This window comes from Apodemus sylvaticus, chromosome 7 (genome assembly GCF_947179515.1).
Source record: "Apodemus sylvaticus chromosome 7, mApoSyl1.1, whole genome shotgun sequence".
Classification (NCBI taxonomy): Eukaryota; Metazoa; Chordata; class Mammalia; order Rodentia; family Muridae; genus Apodemus; species Apodemus sylvaticus.
In genome coordinates, this window is record NC_067478.1 from 28,358,015 (window position 1) to 28,377,014 (window position 19,000).

General features: G+C 39.8%; 1 protein-coding gene across 1 annotated transcript in view; it reads left to right on the forward strand.

The window, feature by feature from the left end:
- Positions 1–1,179: 1,179 nt before the first annotated feature.
- The window catches only part of U2surp (U2 snRNP associated SURP domain containing), a 54,132-nt gene continuing 36,311 nt past the window's right edge, over positions 1,180–19,000 (forward strand). Inside the window, exons 1-5 of the mRNA XM_052187642.1 lie at positions 1,180–1,283; positions 10,216–10,260; positions 11,757–11,888; positions 16,470–16,568; positions 18,672–18,786. Of these exons, the coding sequence (XP_052043602.1) occupies positions 1,239–1,283; positions 10,216–10,260; positions 11,757–11,888; positions 16,470–16,568; positions 18,672–18,786 (436 nt within the window). The 5' untranslated portion in view covers positions 1,180–1,238. The remainder of the gene's footprint in view (positions 1,284–10,215; positions 10,261–11,756; positions 11,889–16,469; positions 16,569–18,671; positions 18,787–19,000) is intronic.

Sequence of the window (19,000 nt, forward strand, 5' to 3'; positions counted from 1 at the left end):
GCCATAATTTACAGGAAGCCAATGATCAGAAAGTAATGGCTGCTATACATGAAAATACAATAGAATATGTTTCTGTGCCCGCCAGCACAAATGAATTTACTTCCATTCTCAGATCCTGTCATACATCTCCAGTTCTGAGCCTCATCTCTCAGTCTGACCCTCATCTGTAATTGAAATCTAGGTGGTGGCACACACGTTTAATCCTAGCACTTGAGAGGTCAGCCTGGTCTACAGCACAGGACAGCCAGGGGTGCTATGCAGAGAAACTGTCTGGAAAAACCAAAACCAAACCAAACTTCACTCATCCCATCCCCGCTTCTTTCCAATTAACAAGAAGCTTAGGCATGGTGGCCCAAGACTAATTCCCAGGACCTGAGTGAGGCAGGAGAATCAGCAGTTCAAGGCGATCTTCTGCTACATAACTTTTGCGACTATGCTTCAAAGAAATAGGCACCAGCAGTCTCAGAGGGAAAAAGGCACTTGGTCAGCAAGCCTGCCAACCTCATTTCTATCCCCAGATCCCACCAACTCCTTCAAATTGTCCTTTAACCTCCACACAGTTGCTAGGGCGTGCCTGCACTGTACAGAAACAATAAACAAATGCTCGACTTAGAACAGCATCTATATTACGACTGTTTCCCCCTAGTCTCTGCAGGTACCATGCTCCGACGTTTTAAACAGTTTTTATCCGATTACCCTGGTTTTTCCTCAACTCTGCAGTCACTGCTCAACATTTTTAACGTGAGCAGATTGCAAATCTGCCTTCCTACCAACGTCTGTGCTCCCGAGGGGCCGTGACGCAAACAAGTGTCTCGACGATGTGACTTAATAGCGGAGGTGAGACGCCCGGCTCACGTGGCTACTGCAGTTCTTTCAAAAAAGCAGCTTCCTTTCCCTCTCAGGAAGTAGAACCCGCTCGCATCTAACACCGGTTGGTTCTAGGAAGAAAATGACTGAATTATCAGCTGGCCTTGAAAGTCGGGTCAAGGAGAGTCCCTAAATTCCGCAGGCGCGTGACGCCACTAGACGCTGCAATTCACCGGAAGGCGAGAGGGGTGGGCGGGGCGCGTAAAGCGCCTTGACGCGGAAGTCACGAGGCCCGGCGCACCTCGAGTTCTCTATTTCGGCGTTCGGCTATTCGGCCTGGCAGGCTTCTGGCGCGCTTCTCTGAGATCTGTTCTTTCGGGGCTCGACTCACCCGCGCTGCTGCCTCCGCTGAAGGAGGAGCAAAACTCAAGATGGCCGACAAAACGCCAGGCGGATCTCAGAAGGCCAGTTCAAAGGTAGTTTCTTAGAGATCTCCGTCAGTCAGTGGGTCTTTCCCCGTGGTCAGGGGCCTACAGAAATCTCTGGCCTTTGAGAGCTTACTGGGGTGAGGGGCTAAGGCCTGTTCGCTACAGAGGGCCTGGCACCGCTGCACCAAGGTGCGCAGGTTGAGAGGCCTGAGAGCGCGCGTCCGTCCCGGCTGGGATTCAGCCCCACACTTGCGTGCCTGCTGGTGAGCGGGGCTTGTCCCTCGTTTGGCTTTGGGGTCAGACCAGTGATTCAGAGGTGGTCCGGCGTCCTTGTGTCGCACCTTGCTGCTCTCGGTGGCCGCGGGCTAGAGTCTGGGAGAGGCGGGAAGGTTCCCGGTCTTAAATGTCTGTTTCTTCCCCTCATCCCCCTTTTTTATTTTGGCTCTCACTCGCTTCTGGCCTTACACAGTTTCTCTCATTACCTTCCAGGAAATTAGCCTGGACGGTTGCAAGTGTGTGGGAGAGGCCCGTCAGTGGAGGGCCTGGGCTTAGGACGTGCAGAGGGAGCCGCTCTCAGAGGCTCTGGGTTAGTGCCATATACCTCACGTGTGGCTTTCCTCTCACTTCCCAGGAAGTGAGAAGTGAACATCACTTAAGAGGGCCGCGGACTCAGGGTCTCTATCAGGATGTAGGGTTCCCACTAGAAAGGAAAACTACGGCAGACCTGGAAATTGCCCAAATGCCCTTGCATTTGAGTTTCTAGGGAACTCTGCATTGCTTGGGAAACCGTTGAACTGTGAAAGTAATTTAGCGTTAGTAAGGTTGTGTTAACAATTAGTATTAGTTGTCATTTTGTCCAGCCCGTTTAGCCCCATCCTATCTATCTATCTATCTATCTATCTATCCATCCTAATCCCATCCTACCTATCTCTCTCTCTCTCTCTATCTATCTATCCATCCATCCCTATCTATCTATCCATCCATCCATCTGTCTCTATATCTTGTATTATTTACTTTGAGATTCTCATCCTCATCTCGGTATTAAAGATGCTAAGTACTGCCATAAACCAGTTATTAGGCTTTAGATGCAGAGACAAGGAGTTGGATGACACTTAAAGAGTCAGGGACTTAAAAGTATGTGATTATCTGCTTGCATTTGCTGTTTGCTTTGAGAACCAAACCAAACTTGCTTTCTTTCTAATAAGGCTGACGTTTATTTATTTATTTTTAAACTTCTGCTATTTTGCTGAATGATTGCCCCATATTTACTATGCAAATAGTATTGGCCTTACTAGACATTCTTTAGTAGGTGAAACTATGGTAGGGGACCAGTTCTGGTTGTGCTTACACCAGACCTTTACTGTAAGTCAGTTTCCTTTTTCTCCAGTAGTTTTTCCCTCCTCCCTTCTGGGGGAGAAGGTGAATGAAGGGGTATCTCATGCTGCCTCTCCTCTCAAACCCATGACAAAAGCAGCTGCCCACGTCCGTAATTACTCTTTGCTTTTTTTTTTTTTCTTCTTCTTCTCAAAGCATTAAGTATTTTCTTCGTGAGGCCTGGATAAATTGAAAACTTTTCAAAGTATGTGTTCGGACTTCTAAAAGAATACTTCTCAGGACTTGGAATGTGTAGTTTTTAAGTGTTAAATAACTTGTTGTATTTTTCCATTAAGACTCTTGTCCTTATTCGTGCCTGTAAAGGAAATATTTATAGTCAGAGTTTTGCCAGGATTTTTCCATGTAGTGGAAAATGTTGTAATGTAGTGGCAAGGTTATAGGTTTTGAAGACAAATATGTTTGGATTTAAATCCTGACTTTGTTTTTTTTTGTTTGTAGGTTTTTGTTTTTGTTGTCCTCCCCCGCCCCTCCCCAGACAGGGTTTCTCTCTGTGTAGCCCTGGCTGTCCTGGAACTCACTCTGTAGACCTGGCTGGCCTTGAACTCAGAAATCCGCCTGCCTCTGCCTCCCAAGTGCTGGGATTAAAGGCCTGCACCACCACTGCCAGGCAAATAATCACCCACCCATCCTGCCTACTAGGATTTTGAGAGAGGGCCTCATGTAGCCCAGGCTGTCTTGAACTTGTACTATAACCTTCAGCATCCCTATCCTCTGTCCTTGCATTTTCCCAGAGTTGGAATTACAGTCATGTGTCAACTGTTTCCTGCTCCCTTTTCTTTTTTAAAGAACTAGAAAGCACTGGTTTGGATAAGCTGTTGCCTATCATAATGACTGCTCAAATTGCTGTTTTTTTTTTTTTTTTTTTTTTTTTATTTATTTCAAAAGTAAGTCTAGACATTATTAGATTATAAGATTATCTTGGCCTTAGTACAGTATTTGGAATTTCCAGGCTTGATTTCTTTCTTTGGAAATAACAGGTATTTACCTTGTATTCTATGCTGTACATCAAGTAAGTAGAGACTTTCTATGGTAGTTGCATTTCCGTCAATATGGGTAAAGGTGTTTATTAGTCATTTCTACACATTGAAAAGAATATTTGTACAAGTTATAGGTTTTTTGCCATTGACCATGGTGAAGTCTCTATCTTTTACAAACTGTGTTCCTGTCTGTGTGCACGCGTGTACACCCTCGTGCTACACTGCAGATATGACAGAGGACAACACTAGGTCCTGAGGATCAAATTTGGGCCTTCAGGCTGTGTGGCATGTGTCTGCATTCTCTGAGTCTGTTCATGGCCCCATTAGTGTTTCTTAATCACAAAATACATAAACTACTAGAGTTCTTTTTAGCTTTAAAATTAATTTCATGATGTACACAGTTTTGGCTAAGGGGACTTGATAGGGGTTGTCCTCCCACATTCCCTTTTATTTATGTAATTGTTCTATACTTTTCATTTTTAATATTTCCTGGTAGATACTGAGCACATTTTAGAAATGAACAAAATTTCCTATGTAAAGTATTGCATGGCTTCTGGAGGGGGTTTTTGGAGCCATATTGTAGCTTTGTTTCAGAGCAGAGAGACAGAACCTATGGTTGTTAACCTGAGATACTGCTAAACATTATAAATAAGTATATCAAAAATGTGTTATTTTGCCAGGCAGTGGAGACCCATGCCTTCAATCACTTGGGGGACAGAGACAGAGGGAGGTGGATCTCTATGAATTCCAGGACAGCTAGGGCTACACACAGAAACCCATCTTGAAAAACAAACAGAAACAAAATAAGAAAAAAAAGTTATTTTAACCTTTGTTTGCATGTTCATACAAGAGAGGATTTGAAGACAATGATTATATTTCACTGTGTGGTAGTGGCAGTACTGGTCTCTCTCTCTCTCTCTTTTTTTTTTAATGTGTTTTATTTATTGTGTGTGATTTTATGTGGACCTGGCTGGAGGTTAGAGGACCATTTGAAAGAGTTGGTTCTTTTCCTCTATTATCTCTGTGTAACACTTTCTGAGGAGATGTGAACAGACATCTACTTACTCTGGGTAGGGAACTGATAGGAAGATACCAGCAAAGTCCAGCTTGGTGACCCAATGTGTTTTAATGAGTTTACTTATAGGAGTATGGAATAGAGGTTATTTACAGGAACAGAAATGATTTCAAAACAGCTACTTGCAGTTGGTCTGAGCTTTTTCCAGGCAGCTCAGCTTTTCTGAGAGTCTTTTGGGTAGCGTAGCTAGTCTGTTTTCAGCTGGCTAGGCTGGGCCAAGAGTATCTCTTAGCACTCTTCACTACTTAAATTCCCTTGTAGAGTATCTGCTTAGTTTCAGGGACTTCCTGAAGCTTGTGGATTGTTTATTTTCTAAGTGTCTCTGCGGGGTGGAATGCCCACCTCCATATTAACATATTCTGTGTCTTAAGATCTGCTCTCCTACATGGATGCTTAGCTTGGAGAGAATTGTTGCACAGCACCATCAAACATTGTCTTATAGAGGAAAAAGAATGAAACAGGAATTACTGAATCTTTTTAGCATGTAGTTCTGGATTGACAGACTGAGTACTAGTAAAAAATAGTAATGCTTAAAAAATAGTAACATTAGAATCTATTCAGGGTTTGAAATTCCTATTTTTGTGTGTGTGTGTGTGTGTGTGTGTGTGTGTGTGTAAAACGTGAAGATTTAAGTGTGAAAAATAGTTTGCCAGCTTGAAACTGAACCTTGACTATATCATGATTGCAACTTTATCTTAAAATATAAAATGGCTCAACTTTTTAGTGGTTGGCTGTGTTTTGAGTGGAAGTAGGAAGTATGACACCACCTCTCCCATTTCTGAGATCAGGATCTTACTACTTAGCTTAGGCTATCTGTGAACAACACACTGTGTAGCTGAAACTGGCCTTGGACTCTAGTCACAGTACTAGGATTGCAGCCTGAACATCATGTCCTGCTTAAACTAACTCCCTCCTTTTTTTTTCTTCTTTCCTTTCTTCCTGGCTCCCTTCCTTCCATTTTTCTTAGATATTGTCTAATGGGCAAGCCTCAAACTCACTATGTAGCTTTGGATGACTTTGAACTCTTGATCAATGTCTTCCACATCCTGAGTGCTGGGGTACCGGGGATCAAGCCCATGACCTTGTGAATGCTGGGCAAGAACTCTTCTAATGGAGTTACATCCTTGGTCTCTGACCTTCTATTTTCTTGATTAGTATGTTTTAGACTTGATTTTAGATACATTTATTTTATGTATATGAGTATTTTGAATGAATGTACATCACGTGTGTCTGACATCCAAGGAGTCTGAAGAAGGTATCAGTCCCTCCCAACTGGAATTACTAGTGGTTATAAGCTAACTGTGCCCTGGTTTTCTGCAAAAGCAACAAGTGTTCCTAACTCCTCCAACTTTATTTCTTAGACTTATTTTATGCATGTAATGTTTGTCTTTGTATCTATATATGGACCACACACATGTCTGTTGCTTGTGGAAGTCAGAAGTCAGATCCCCTGAGATTAGAGTTATGAGTTATAGACACACCAGGTAGATCCTGGGAATCTTGGGTCCTCTGCAAGAGAAAGTAACAAGCAGTGGTTCTCAGCCTTCCTAATGCTATGATGCTTTAATACAGTTCCTCATGTTGTGATGAACCCATCCATAAAATTATTTTTGTTGCTATTTCATAACTGTAATTCTGCTACTGTTACGAATCCTAGTGTAAATCTGTGTTTTCTGATGCTCTTAGGCTACCCCTGTGAACAGGTAGTTTGTCATCCCCCACCCACAGAGGGGTCACAACCCACAGGAACCCTGAGAGGCGCTGTTTTAGATCCTGTTTTAGACTTGAACCCGCAGCACTATTTTGTTAGATTATGGCTGTTGGTGTTAAAAAATATTCTCTTACTGGACTGATTTGTTTTCTAAAAACTTAATCTTTTAATTCTTTTTTTGGCTTTCATTTCTGGAACTGTTCCCTTAGAAAGTAAACCTTAGAAAATACAGCCACTTGCCTTAGTGATAGGTGAATGAAGAGGCCATTCATTTGCTGTACAAATTGAAGAGTTCTGTTTTTCTAACCCTTTTTACAAAGAGCATACTTTTTAAATAAATTAAAATTAATATTGGAGTTTGCCTCTTAAACTGTATTGTTATTGGGAATCAATTCTAAGGTCTTGCATACACTGAGTGCACCCACTGTCTCTGAGGTACACCTTCAACCTGGAAATAACAGTTTTGAAAGCTAAGCTAATGATACTTGACGATATTGTTAAAATTACATTTAGAGACATCAAACATGTATTTAAGCATTTGATAGTATTTGGGATTGTGAGTCAATAATTAACTATATTATTCAGAACGTTTTAATGCTTTCAAGAGTTATGAATATGGGTGTTTTGCACCGTGTGTATGGCTGGTCCCACAGCGATCCAGAAAAAGGAGCTACAGATGATTGTGACCTGCAGTGTAGGTGTTTGGCTTTCAATCCCAGTCCTCTGAAGAGTGCTCTCCAATCACTAAATAATCTCTCCAGCCCCAAAGGGTATGTGTTTTTTGTTGCTGTGTTAAGTCAAAACCTTGGCTTGTAGCTTGAATAGCTACTTATTAATGAGAGGGCAGAGTGGTGTGTAGTCTAGAGGTTGCATTTTTGGGAGGTACTTGTATGGCATGTTATATATGTCAATAGTTATATTGAAACTCTTTCTTGCCTGATCTTGAGCTTGATGCTGAGATAAAATTTCAAACAAGAAATTTCCTGAGTTTGAGGGAGCATGCTGTTTATCAGGAGAGAGTCAGTACAAATAATAGAGCAAGGCAGAGCTGTTTCTGGAAGTAAGGAAATGATGCCTGCTTTAGTGGAAATGGATGGAGAGATGTCCAGAGCTTAGTGGAATTTGATTGATTGTTTTGAACAGTGAGTAGAGTTCTGAAGGTTGTATTTTTGAGGTGCACTGAGTAAGATGAAGACTGCAAATGATTGGGAAATCAATTGTTAAATGCACGTTCATGGGGGGAATAAAAGGAACTAAGACTGGAAAGATAGTGATTGGGCTAAATTGTGGGGGGATCTGAATGTAGGAGATAATTAGAGGGGCTGGAAAGTCCTTTAGGAGAGTTGTACCAAAATATAAGAAAGAATTTGGAGACCCAGTGGTTAGAGGTTATTGCATTGATGGCTCTATGAGAGGTTACTCCAGATACTGTCGCATCCTTTCCTAGAAGCTTTCCCCAGTAATCTTTCTTTCCCTGCTAGGTTAAGATTTGCCTGGCCAGATGTGCTCTTGGTGGTAATAATCACACTGTTTCAACTTACTTTCTTTTTTTTAGTGTCTAGGGACATGGCTCAGCAGGTAAAGGTGATTCTTATCAAGTCTGGCAACCTGAGTTCTATCCCTCCACTTGGGTGGTAGAAGGAAAGAACTAACTTGTACATATTCAAAAAGGACCTTTTTTTGACAGCATCAGTTCTCATTACAGATGGTTGTGAGCCAACATGTGGTTGCTGGGATTTGAACTCAGGACCTCCAGAAGAGCAGTCAGTGCTCTTAAATGCTGAGCCAATCTCTCTAGCCCATCAGAGGGCCTCTTGTGGGAGCTGGTTCTTCCATCTGGTGGACCAGGGATTGAACTGAGGAGTCAGGCTTGGTGACAAGTACCTTTATCTGCTATGTCTCTGAGAGAGTCTTGATGATTAGATTACAAGTGTCTTAGAGTCAGAAAAGATTTAACTATGAGGAAACAGGTAGAGTATCTAGTGGTTTTTATTTTTAAATCCTAGAATTGAAAACAAAAAGTCCTAGAAAAAGCTATTTGGTTATAACACAGATTAAGGAGTGCTGTCCATTAAGCTGCTCTCTGCCAAGCTGCTGCTTCTAAGTAAACCATAGTTATCTTGGCAGTCCGCTTAAGACTTGCAAAGATTTCCCTTTGGGATTTTGAGCTGTTAAATAAAAGTTGTATTACATATATAAATAATTCTGGATAATTTTAATACTGAGTTTCCTGTCCAAAAGGTCAGGAGTCTTCAAAAGGTGATTTGAATGAATGATTTTTAAAATAAAGTTTGCGGTTTTTTCTTCCCAAAAAAAAACAAAAACAAAAAAAAAAAAACAAAAAAAAACAACCCTTTAAAGTTAGTTTCTAGATAGTTCTATGTTTGTTATTGTTATATTATTACTGTTATTAGAGTTAATACCAGTGTATTGGAAAGCATTGTTTTCCATTACCCTGTTGGCTGAATTCATCTTTTGTAAAAGTAGGTTATTTGTTATTTTGAATTTCCTAATTTCCAGATGACTGTAGATTCTAAGATGTGTTTCACAGAGTTTAGATGGTAACTCGCCCAACCCACATCATCTGTACTTTTGAGAAAGGCTAGCTTGGAAAAGAACATTTATAGGAGAGGCCACAATAAAAACTGAGGACAAGCCATAGACAAAGCCAGAAAGTCGAAGGTGGGAGGGACCGCGACGCTTGCTGCCTGGTACTACTTTTTGTCTACGGCTCAGAACAGTGGGTTTTAGAGGAGTACGTGTTGTTGATGATGTAACAAAGTCTGTATATTAATAAAGCCTGTGTGTATACGCAGAAGTGTGCCATTTCAGAGACAACTGAGAAATTGTAACAGTTGATATAACTGAAACATGGCATTATTTGAAGACAGTTTTTTTTCTGGTAGCCTGTGACTATTTTATTAGAAATAGCTAGCTAGTGTGCTCACTTTGCCTGTCTGAGTGTCTGTCTGTCTGTCTCTGTCAGGCTGGCCTCAAATTCACAGAGGTCTTCCCGCCTCTGCCTTGTGAGTGCTGGGACTAACTGAGCTCCACGTATACCAACCAGCCTGGCAGAAGCAGCTCTCTTACAAGTTGAAAGACAGATGTTTTGAGATTTGGTGATAAGATCTTTTCTTTTCTTTTTTTTTTTTTTTTGGATTTGGTTTTTTCGAGACAGGGTTTCTCTGTATAGCCCTGGCTGTCCTGGAACTCAGTCTGTAGACCAGGCTAGCCTCGAACTCAGAAATCCACCTGCCTCTGCCTCTGCCTCCTGGAGTGCTGGGATTACAGGCGTGCGCCACCACCGCCCGGCAGATCTTTCTTTTCTTAAACTAGTTCTACAGTGAATATTGTGCCTTCTCCTGGACAGTGAAGGAAGGGGGTGTGTGTGTGTGTGTGTGTGTTTCTTGCTGTTACAATTCATTATTTATGTTTGCTCTGAGTGACTAGAAGAGAGGGCGATTTCTCTTATGTTAAGAAGTTGCTACCATTAGTGTTAGGCCTTGTGAGAAGCCTTTGTACATGTGTTTTATTATGAATAGTGGTTCAGTTCTCAGCCTGTGCTATGCCAAGTTAATTTCAGATTTTTATTAATATTTGTGAAGTATGTTTAGTAATATGGATTGTTAATTTTAAAAAATGTATTTAGCACATTGGATCACAACTTTTTTTTTGTAAGCCAGAGAGTGCCATTGTTTAGTTTCATTTGCTGAAAAGCAGTGGCGGAAAGCTAGGCAATATTAAACCTTGTAGCTGAAGAAACAGTGTAGAAAGAATTTTCTGGTCCTTCAAATATTTGCTTTTGTTGTTTAATTCTTGTAGAGCCGATCATCGGATGTTCATTCATCTGGATCTTCAGATGCACACGTAAGTATAAAAGACTTTATATATGTATGAATTCATAGGAAATGAATACAGTTATATGTGTGAACATTTGTGTCTTCCTTTGCATTTTGCTTACATAAACTCCTTCAAATTGCGTTTCAAACTTGACACATTTAATTTTTATTTTGCTTATAAAATTCTGTATGCATAAATGACCCCTTTCCTGCTGTGCCCTGTACCTGCCTTTTGAACTCCCTGCAAATCAGCTGGCATAGAGCATGCTGTTTACTTCTTTCTCATGACATAATGTTCTACTATAGAAAGATAGACTTGTTGGTACTGTTAGTGGGTAAGTAACTTTTTTGTTTAAAGTTTTTTGGCATTTTGAATACTGCAGTAAATATTTTTCCACATGTTATAGCACTGTTCAAAGTTATATGCAGATTCCTACTACAAGTTGTTGAACATTTTCAGGAGTACATGAACTCAGAATTATAATAGGAGCTTTAGGGAGATGGCTCAGTAGGTAAAGTGCTCACCACAGTACCTGTGTGGAAACTGGTCATGCTTCATTTCATCTTTGTGCTGGGATCTGGAGATAACTAGGTAGATGGATCCCTGGAGCATCCTGGCCAGCCAGCATCTGTGACTGTTGAGTTCTAGGTTCAGTGAGAAACTTTACCTCAAGAAAAAAAAAAGGTGGCAAGTGACAAAAGAAAATAGATACTCCATACCGGTCTCCAAACTCATGCACAAGCAAGTGCACACATACCCTTCCCCATACCTCATGTAGGCCAGAATAAACTCCTTTTATACAAATGCCCAGGCATTATTCATCTTTTTCATTGTGTTTGCATTTTCCCTTCTAGTACAGAAACAACTGGTAGGCAAACTTTAGGCACATTAGCATGAACCAAGGAAATCACTCCAAAATATACTGTTGTATTCACTCCCATCTTGTACAGTAAAATATGCTGGCTTAAGAATATTTCAGTGGGTGAACCTAGGGGGGACCATGCCTGTAACCCCAGCATTTGGGAGGATAAAGCAAAAAGATCATGGGGTCAGGAAAAAGTTATAAAATACTTAAGACTCAGCTCATGTGTGGGTCTTTGATTTTCATATCCTGTGTAATGAGACAAGTGCACATGTCTTATCATGTCTGCTTGGCCGCAAGTAGGTCCGCTACTTCCAGAGTATGAAGATGCAAGTCTATTTTATGAACCACCCTTCTTGAAAGAATGCTTGACATATAAACTTGTTATCTGACATGGGTATTTGACAGATATTTTCTTAGCTGAAGGAAAGAACCTGTTACTTGAAGAGTAACAAATGTTTCCAGTGTGATATTTGAGCTTTCAAGGGCAAGTCAGACCTCATGAAAACTTCTTAAGGAATTTCCTTTTGAACTTGGTGGTATTAGTAATGTGTTTTTAGATAATAGTGAAATTTGTCAGTATGTAGACACTTTGGATTAATTCTAGTTTTTAGTACTGTGCATGTCATATTTGAAACCATTTTTAAAACTTTATCTGAAGATGGATGCATCTGGACCCTCAGATAGTGATATGCCAAGTCGAACACGACCTAAAAGCCCAAGAAAACACAATTATAGGAATGAAAGTGCCCGCGAAAGCCTTTGTGATTCTCCTCATCAGAATCTCTCAAGAGTGAGTATTGCTGAAGACGGATGGCCAAGGACGGCTGACGGTTTTGCTGAAGGTTTTGCTGTCCTTAACTGAATATGGTAGTTTGTACTTGGTTCTTTTTTGATGTTTTGAGACAGGGTCTCACTCCGTCGTAGCTCTGGCTATCCTGAAACTAGCTCTGTAAAACAGACTGGCCTCAAACTTACAGAGCTATGCGTACACCTGCCTCCTGAGGGCTGGGATTAAAGATGTGTGCCACCATTGCCTGACCTTTGAATCTAAAGTGATCATTGTCATATTTATTGAGTTATTAGAAATATTCAGACATCTGGGCAGTGGTGATGCATGCCTTTAATCCTAGCACTCGGGAGGCAGAGCAGGCAGATCTCTGAGCTTGAAACAAGACTGGTTTACAAATTAGTTCCAGGACAGCCAGAACTGCACAGAGAAATCCTGTCTTCAAAAAACAAAACAAGACAAAAGAAATATTTAGGCAATTAAGACAATCTTAGGATCTGGTTAAATTACTCAGAAAGGTGCTGGCTGTGTAACCCTAGAAACAAGTTGGATTCCTAGAGCCTGTGTACAGGTGGATGGAGAGAAATAACTTTACAAAGTTGTCTTCTAACCTCTACATACATGCCTTGGCATGCACATCCACCTACCTACAGCATAACATGCGCGTGCGTGCGTGTGTGCGTGCGTGCGTGCGTGCGTGCGTGCGTGCGTGTGTGTGTGTGTATGTGTATACTCACAGTATATAAAAGGATGCATTTCTAGTGCTCTGAGAGCTTATGCTCGCTCTGAAAACAAACAAGAATGGATGTTAGTCACTTGAATAAATGGAGTCCTAGGACAATCAGGAACACAGAAAGTTCTTTCTCTGTCTCTGTCTCTCTCTCTGTGTGGTGTGTGTGTGTGTGTGTGTGTGTGTGTATGTATGTATGTATGTTGTATACATATGTTATGTGCAGGGGCAAGTAGAGTCCAAAGGTCATCTTTCTCAGTCACTCCAAGTTGTTTATTATGAAACAGGGTCCCTTACCAATTCTAGAAGTCCTCTTCCTTTCTGCCAATCTGGCTAGCTGTTGGGCCTTAGATGTGATGCACAGTGTTGGAGTTACAGACACATTCTCCACCCCCCCCCCACTGCTTTTTTGCATAGGTGTTGGGGATCCGTGCTGGTCCCCATTGGTAGAGACATTTTACTGACTTGAGAATTGGGCTCATTACTACAGAGCATCCCTCAGGTCTTCTAGTTTTCTAAAAATCTATGTAAAGTAAATCTTCTTGAGGTATGTATATGTTAGTGCACTGTCTAGCACGTGTGAGGGCCTAGGGTCAGTTCCTAGCACTGTTTTGAAGTGTACAATTAATTTAAATCATTTTTCTTATGAAAAAATTCAGAAAATATTAAGTCATCAGCCAGTCAGCATTAAACACTGATCAGACTTTTTTTTTTTTTTTTTTTTAAAGACAGGAACTCTTAATGTAGACCAGGCTAGCCTTGGATTCACAGAGATCTTTTGGTCTGTCTCTGGAGTGCTGGGCTTAAAGGCATGTCCCACCATGCCATAGGAACATATCTTACAATAAAGTTTCTTTTAGTATTTTTATTTCAGCAAAATTTAACTTTTACATAATAGATTGTATTCTTCATCTGAATAAACATTCAGTAATTTTTTTTGTCATTTCTCTTTTGGATATATAAAAAATTTTTAGCATGCACATTTTATCTCTTTTCTTTCTTCCTCTTCTTCCTCCTTTCTTTGTTCCTTCCTTCCTTCCATTTTTCTTCCCCATCTTGGTTTGAGAAGGGGTTTCTCTGTAGCCCTGGCTGTATTGAAACCTGTTCTGTAGACCAGGCTGTCTGGAACTCAGATCTGCCTACCTCTAGCTCCCGACTGCTGGGATTAAAGGTATGTGCCATGCCTGGCTAAAAATTTAGTTTCTTAAGAGTTGTTTTTCCTTCGATTTCAATGTAGTTTTCATTTGAAGCTAACTATAATTACAGTGAATGATGGCAAGATGTGTTTTCTTTTTTGAGGAAGAGATGATTTTGAATCTGTTTGAAAATGTGATTTTGGGGGCTGGAGAGATTGCTCAGTGGTTAGAGCACTTTTGCCCAGGACCACAGGTTTAGTCCCCAGTGGCCCCAGGTGACTCACAACCATCTGTAACTCCAGCTCTGGGGACCCGACACTGCCTCTGTCTCATGGTGCACCAGGCACACACACAGTATACCTGCACATATGCAGGTAAAACACTCAGAAAGAAAATAGAAATCTTAAGAGAAGGCGAGGGAAAGAAAAATGATTTTTGTGTTATTAACTGCTTATCTTTCACAGAAGGCTTTTAATGTAACCTTCAAAATAGATGGCCTCAATGTTTCTTACCATACTATACTTCCAGGGTCTAATTTAGTACTTTGTTAGCTTCTCATTTTAGTAAGGAAGAGAAAATTTTCAGATTTCAGTATTTTAGACTATATATATTTAATTAACCACCCTACCTTTTACATTTGTGAATCCTGGGTAATATGAAACAACTGAAGGCCTATAGACTATGTAGATCAGGTTTCAGAAGGAAAGTTTCTAAATTGTATAAATGAAGGCAAATGTAAAATGTTTCTTTGGACTGGCTAGGTGGCTCAAGTTTTAAGGGTTCTTGCCACCAAACCTGATGCACCCCAGCTTAAGTTCTTAAGTTCTTTGGCCTTCATACATACATACACTTTGGCACATGTGCCCAGTCTCATATGCATACACACAAAAACAAAGCAAGAGATCTTTGTGAATTCAAGGCTATCCTGGTCTACATTAAGAGTTCCTGTCTTGAAAGTATAATTAGTTCTTTTTAAATAAGTGAAAATTTCATTTATATATATGCATTTTGAGCAAATCCACCCTCCATTCTTCTCCTTCTAATTCCTCTTAATCCCCCTTTCCCTTCCAACTTCATGTACTTTTCCTTAATTTTTAAAAATTTAAATAAAATTATATCATTATTTCCCCCTTCTCCGTCTATCTCCTCCTGTGTTCCCACCTCCTGACTTCCTCTCTTTATTGTTATTGATATGTGTATATATGTATATGTATATACACATAAATAACTAAATACAACCTACTGAGTTGTTTTAGTGTTGTTTGTGTATGTATAACTTCAGGGATGACCTCTTGGTATTGTATAACCAGTTGTGGGCCTCATCCCCGGGGAAGACTAAATCTCTTTCTTAGCAGTCTTTAGTTGCCTGTCTAGAGGTAGGGCCACTGGAGACTGCCTTCATTCACTTTAGCATGTCTGTTGGTGGTGTTATTTCAGCTCATGTTTAGGCAGCCAAATAAGGTTTCATGGGTGTCATTTCTCCTTTGTCATTTCTAGGTGATAATCTCTCAGCAGACTTCCTGGCCTCTGGCTCTTAAGATCTATTCCTTCAGTTGTGTTTTAGATATATTCCTTGGGCTTGAGTAAACTCCTCAATCAGTTAGTTATTCCCTGTATTTTGAACAGTTGTAGTTTCTGTAATGATTTCTCACTGTTGCAAAGAGAAGCTTCTTAAGGGTGAGAGCTGCGCTATCAGGCAAAGGCGGCTCCTGAGCCTGGGCCACATCATAGCTCAGCTGTGCTGTGAAGACAGCAGTGGACAGGGGCAGGATGGAAAGGGGAGAAGGAATCTTACTCTGTTCTCTAAACCCAGGGTGTTTACTTAGTGCTGCCAGGTACAGCTGACTCGTTTATCTGAACTTCTTGGCTTGAGAAGTTTATTGGATTTTTTTTTTTTTAAAGATTTTGATATATTGATATATTGAATATTTTCATATACATGAGATATCTTGGGCATAGGAGTCAAGACTAAACATAAAACTCATCTCTAATGTTTATGTTCACATATAGCCCAAAGGTAATTTGTTGCATAGTATTTTACACCTGGATTTTGACTGCAATCTGTTCTTTGAGATTGAGTTTAAAATGTTCTACTTGTGGTATTGAGTGTTTCAGAGTTTGGATTTTCAGATTAGGAATGCTCTTGTGTGTTAAAAAAATATTGATAAAGATTTATGTATGCTGGAATCTGAATGCAAAGTAGATGGTACATTCTCAACAAAAAAATGGAATTATGTTTATATCAGTGTTTTTGATAAATGAGGCACTTAATTAAATTATAAGCAGGTGTGATGTGATTTTTATTACATGATATGGTAGCTTTTATTACCTGATATGGTAGCTTCCTGAGCGTGGGAACGATGCCCTTCCCATTTGAGGACGTTTCCTGTCTAGCTACCTTTGCCTACAGGTGTCTGTCCGCCCTCCTCTGTGCTTTTATTTTCTTCTAAGTGTTGGTTTTTATTTTTTTGTTATTTTAGCTTTTATTTCCCTTTAAAAATTGGCTCTTGCCTGTAACTGACTTTGAATTAAGAAATAAAAAGCATCCCTTAATTAGTGGATATTTACCTCAGAATGATGCCAGCTTTTCTTTGCATTGGTATTTTAAATTAGAAACTCTTCTAAAAATGAAGTTATCAATTAAAGTATGTTAAATTTATAGGTAACATTAAAATTTGTATGTAAAGGCAAAATACTCTTTCTAAATTTTATTTACAGCCTCTTCTAGAAAACAAGCTTAAAGCATTCAGTATTGGAAAAATGAGCACAGCAAAGCGAACTCTAAGTAAGAAGGAGCAAGAGGAACTGAAGAAAAAGGTAATGTTTGAAGTATATTTTATGTTATACTTAGGAGTGAATGTGGAAGGGAGCAGAAGCAGCCATGTTTTCTGAAGACTTTCCTGATGTTTGCAGCTCCTCACAAGTCAAGTCTTTAACACAAGAAATGTTCAGAATTTGGGATCAGCTTCTCCACCTGTCTTCTGATCCGTAGCTCTGTGTGATGACGTGTTCTTGTCAAAGTGTGCGTGTGTGTTTGTGTGTGCATGCACCACTGTATTGTGCCCATCTCCCTTAGATGAATGCTGTAGGCCAGGGTTCTCTTCTCCGTTCATCTTTTTTAACTAAATGTTGTATCTTTGTGATTACTTGTAGGATAAAAACATGGAACGTTTTAATAGCTTCATAGGTTTGTAAAATCCTATCAAGGGATTTGTGGTTTTGCTCTTTGGACATTATAAGTAATACTGTTATGAATAATATTATATGTAGGTGCATTTTGGTTTTCTTCTAGTTTGCCTTTTGAGATATATTCCTGAAAGGGAAATTGTTGGAATGGTAAATTAATAAGTGTGGCTCTTCTGTACTTGTCAGTAGTGTTCTGTGTAGGGCAGGCATGTTTTGTTCCCTATCTGTAGTGTGTTAGTGATGTCACCACTCCATACACTTGCAAGTAGCAGATTATACTGAGGGAGTTTTTTTCAGTCTGTAGTGTGAAAAATGATATCTGAGTGTTTGAATTTTCAATTTTTTAGTGGCAGTACGGTTCACCAGCCCCCTGCCTCCGTTTTATTTCTTTTTATTCTCCTTCTGGTTTTATTCTTCCTTGTAAAAACTGTTGTTATAATCATTCATCAGTCTTTCCCCACAATTTCTTTGTTTTTAACCAACATTTTTCCTTTCTTTTCCATTTCTGGCTTATAGAGGAATTTCCCTGTATTTTCTTTTAGGATCTGTATTCCTAAAAGAACCCCATTGAATTCCTAGGATTATTTCCTAAGATGTAATTTTCATGCAGTTTTCCATGGTATATAAAACCAAAAAAAATTATTTTGTTTTATGTCTTTTCAACGAGCTGTCAGTAAGTTCCGCCAGCTTTGTGTCTGGGCAGGCCTGTGTCCCTCGGACCCTGGAAGCTCCTTTCATTGATGTGTTCACGCCTTCATTGAGGAGCGCTATCCTATGTGTTACTGGACACTTTTCTTTTCTGATTTGTCCTATTCTGTTTTATTTGAGTTTCTGAGGTGGTTTGATTTGGGCTGGACTGAAATTCTCTCTTCCTGTCTGACGTCTGAAGTGATAGGCATGTGCCACCATTCTCAGCTTGGTATTTTATTCATACATATTTGAGGATATTTAGATGGTTTATAAGTGAAAATGTCAGTTCTACTTTTTTAAGTGCCATGACAGGAGTATGTTGGTTGTTTTGCTTTTTTTGTATCTTTGATTATTTGAGGATGAAATTTTTATATTTGATGAATTAAGTCATCATTCCTTGGAAAACAAAATTTCCAAGAATTTTAGAATAGTAATAGGATAATATGTTATCATATAGTCATTTGTCCTACAGTTTGGCTCTTGATTGCTTTTAAATACATTTATTTTTCTGCATGTGGTAAGTTCTTTTCTGTACCTCTAAATTTCTAAAAAAGGAGCAAAGCCGTTTTGTTTTAATTACTTAACATTTAATTATTGGCAATATATAATGTCCACCAAGTATTAGATACTAGATTTGAGAAGGGACAGAGGTTGGTGTATTCTGTTTGTTTTCATTTTCTTTTTTATGTAAATGGGTGTTTTGTTTGCTTGTATGTGTATGCGCCTGGTATCCCAAAGGTCAGAAGAGGGAGTTGATACTTTAGGACTGGAATTATAGATGGTTGTGAGCTGCCATGTGGGTGCTGGGTCTTGGATTCTTAGGGAGAAGAGCCCTTAACTGTTGAGCGTCCTCTCTACATGGTTGCATTTGTCTTTAAGCCAGCATTTGGCAAGCGGATCTCTGTTTAAGACCAGTCTGGACTACATATCAAGTTCAAGTCTGCCTAGCCTCCGTGGTGAAATCCTGTCGTAAAACAAAACAAACCAGTGAAACCATACCTAAACAGCATTTCTTGTGTAACTGATATTTTGTTACGTATTTAGGAAGATGAGAAGGCAGCTGCTGAAATTTATGAGGAATTTCTTGCTGCTTTTGAAGGAAGTGATGGTAATAAAGTGAAAACGTTTGTTCGAGGCGGGGTTGTTAATGCAGCTAAAGGTAAGTACCAAGGTATGGCTTTGAAAACAAACCTTGGATGATGTGACAACAGATTAATTATGGAAGACATTTGACTTTGAATTTCACTTTTCTTTTCTATTAGCACCCTCTAGTGGTTAGAGTGATTAACAATATATAAATGACCAAATATGAAATAATGAAGACTAAATTTGACAAGTGGAACTGTATGAAAGAGATAATACTACTACTACTA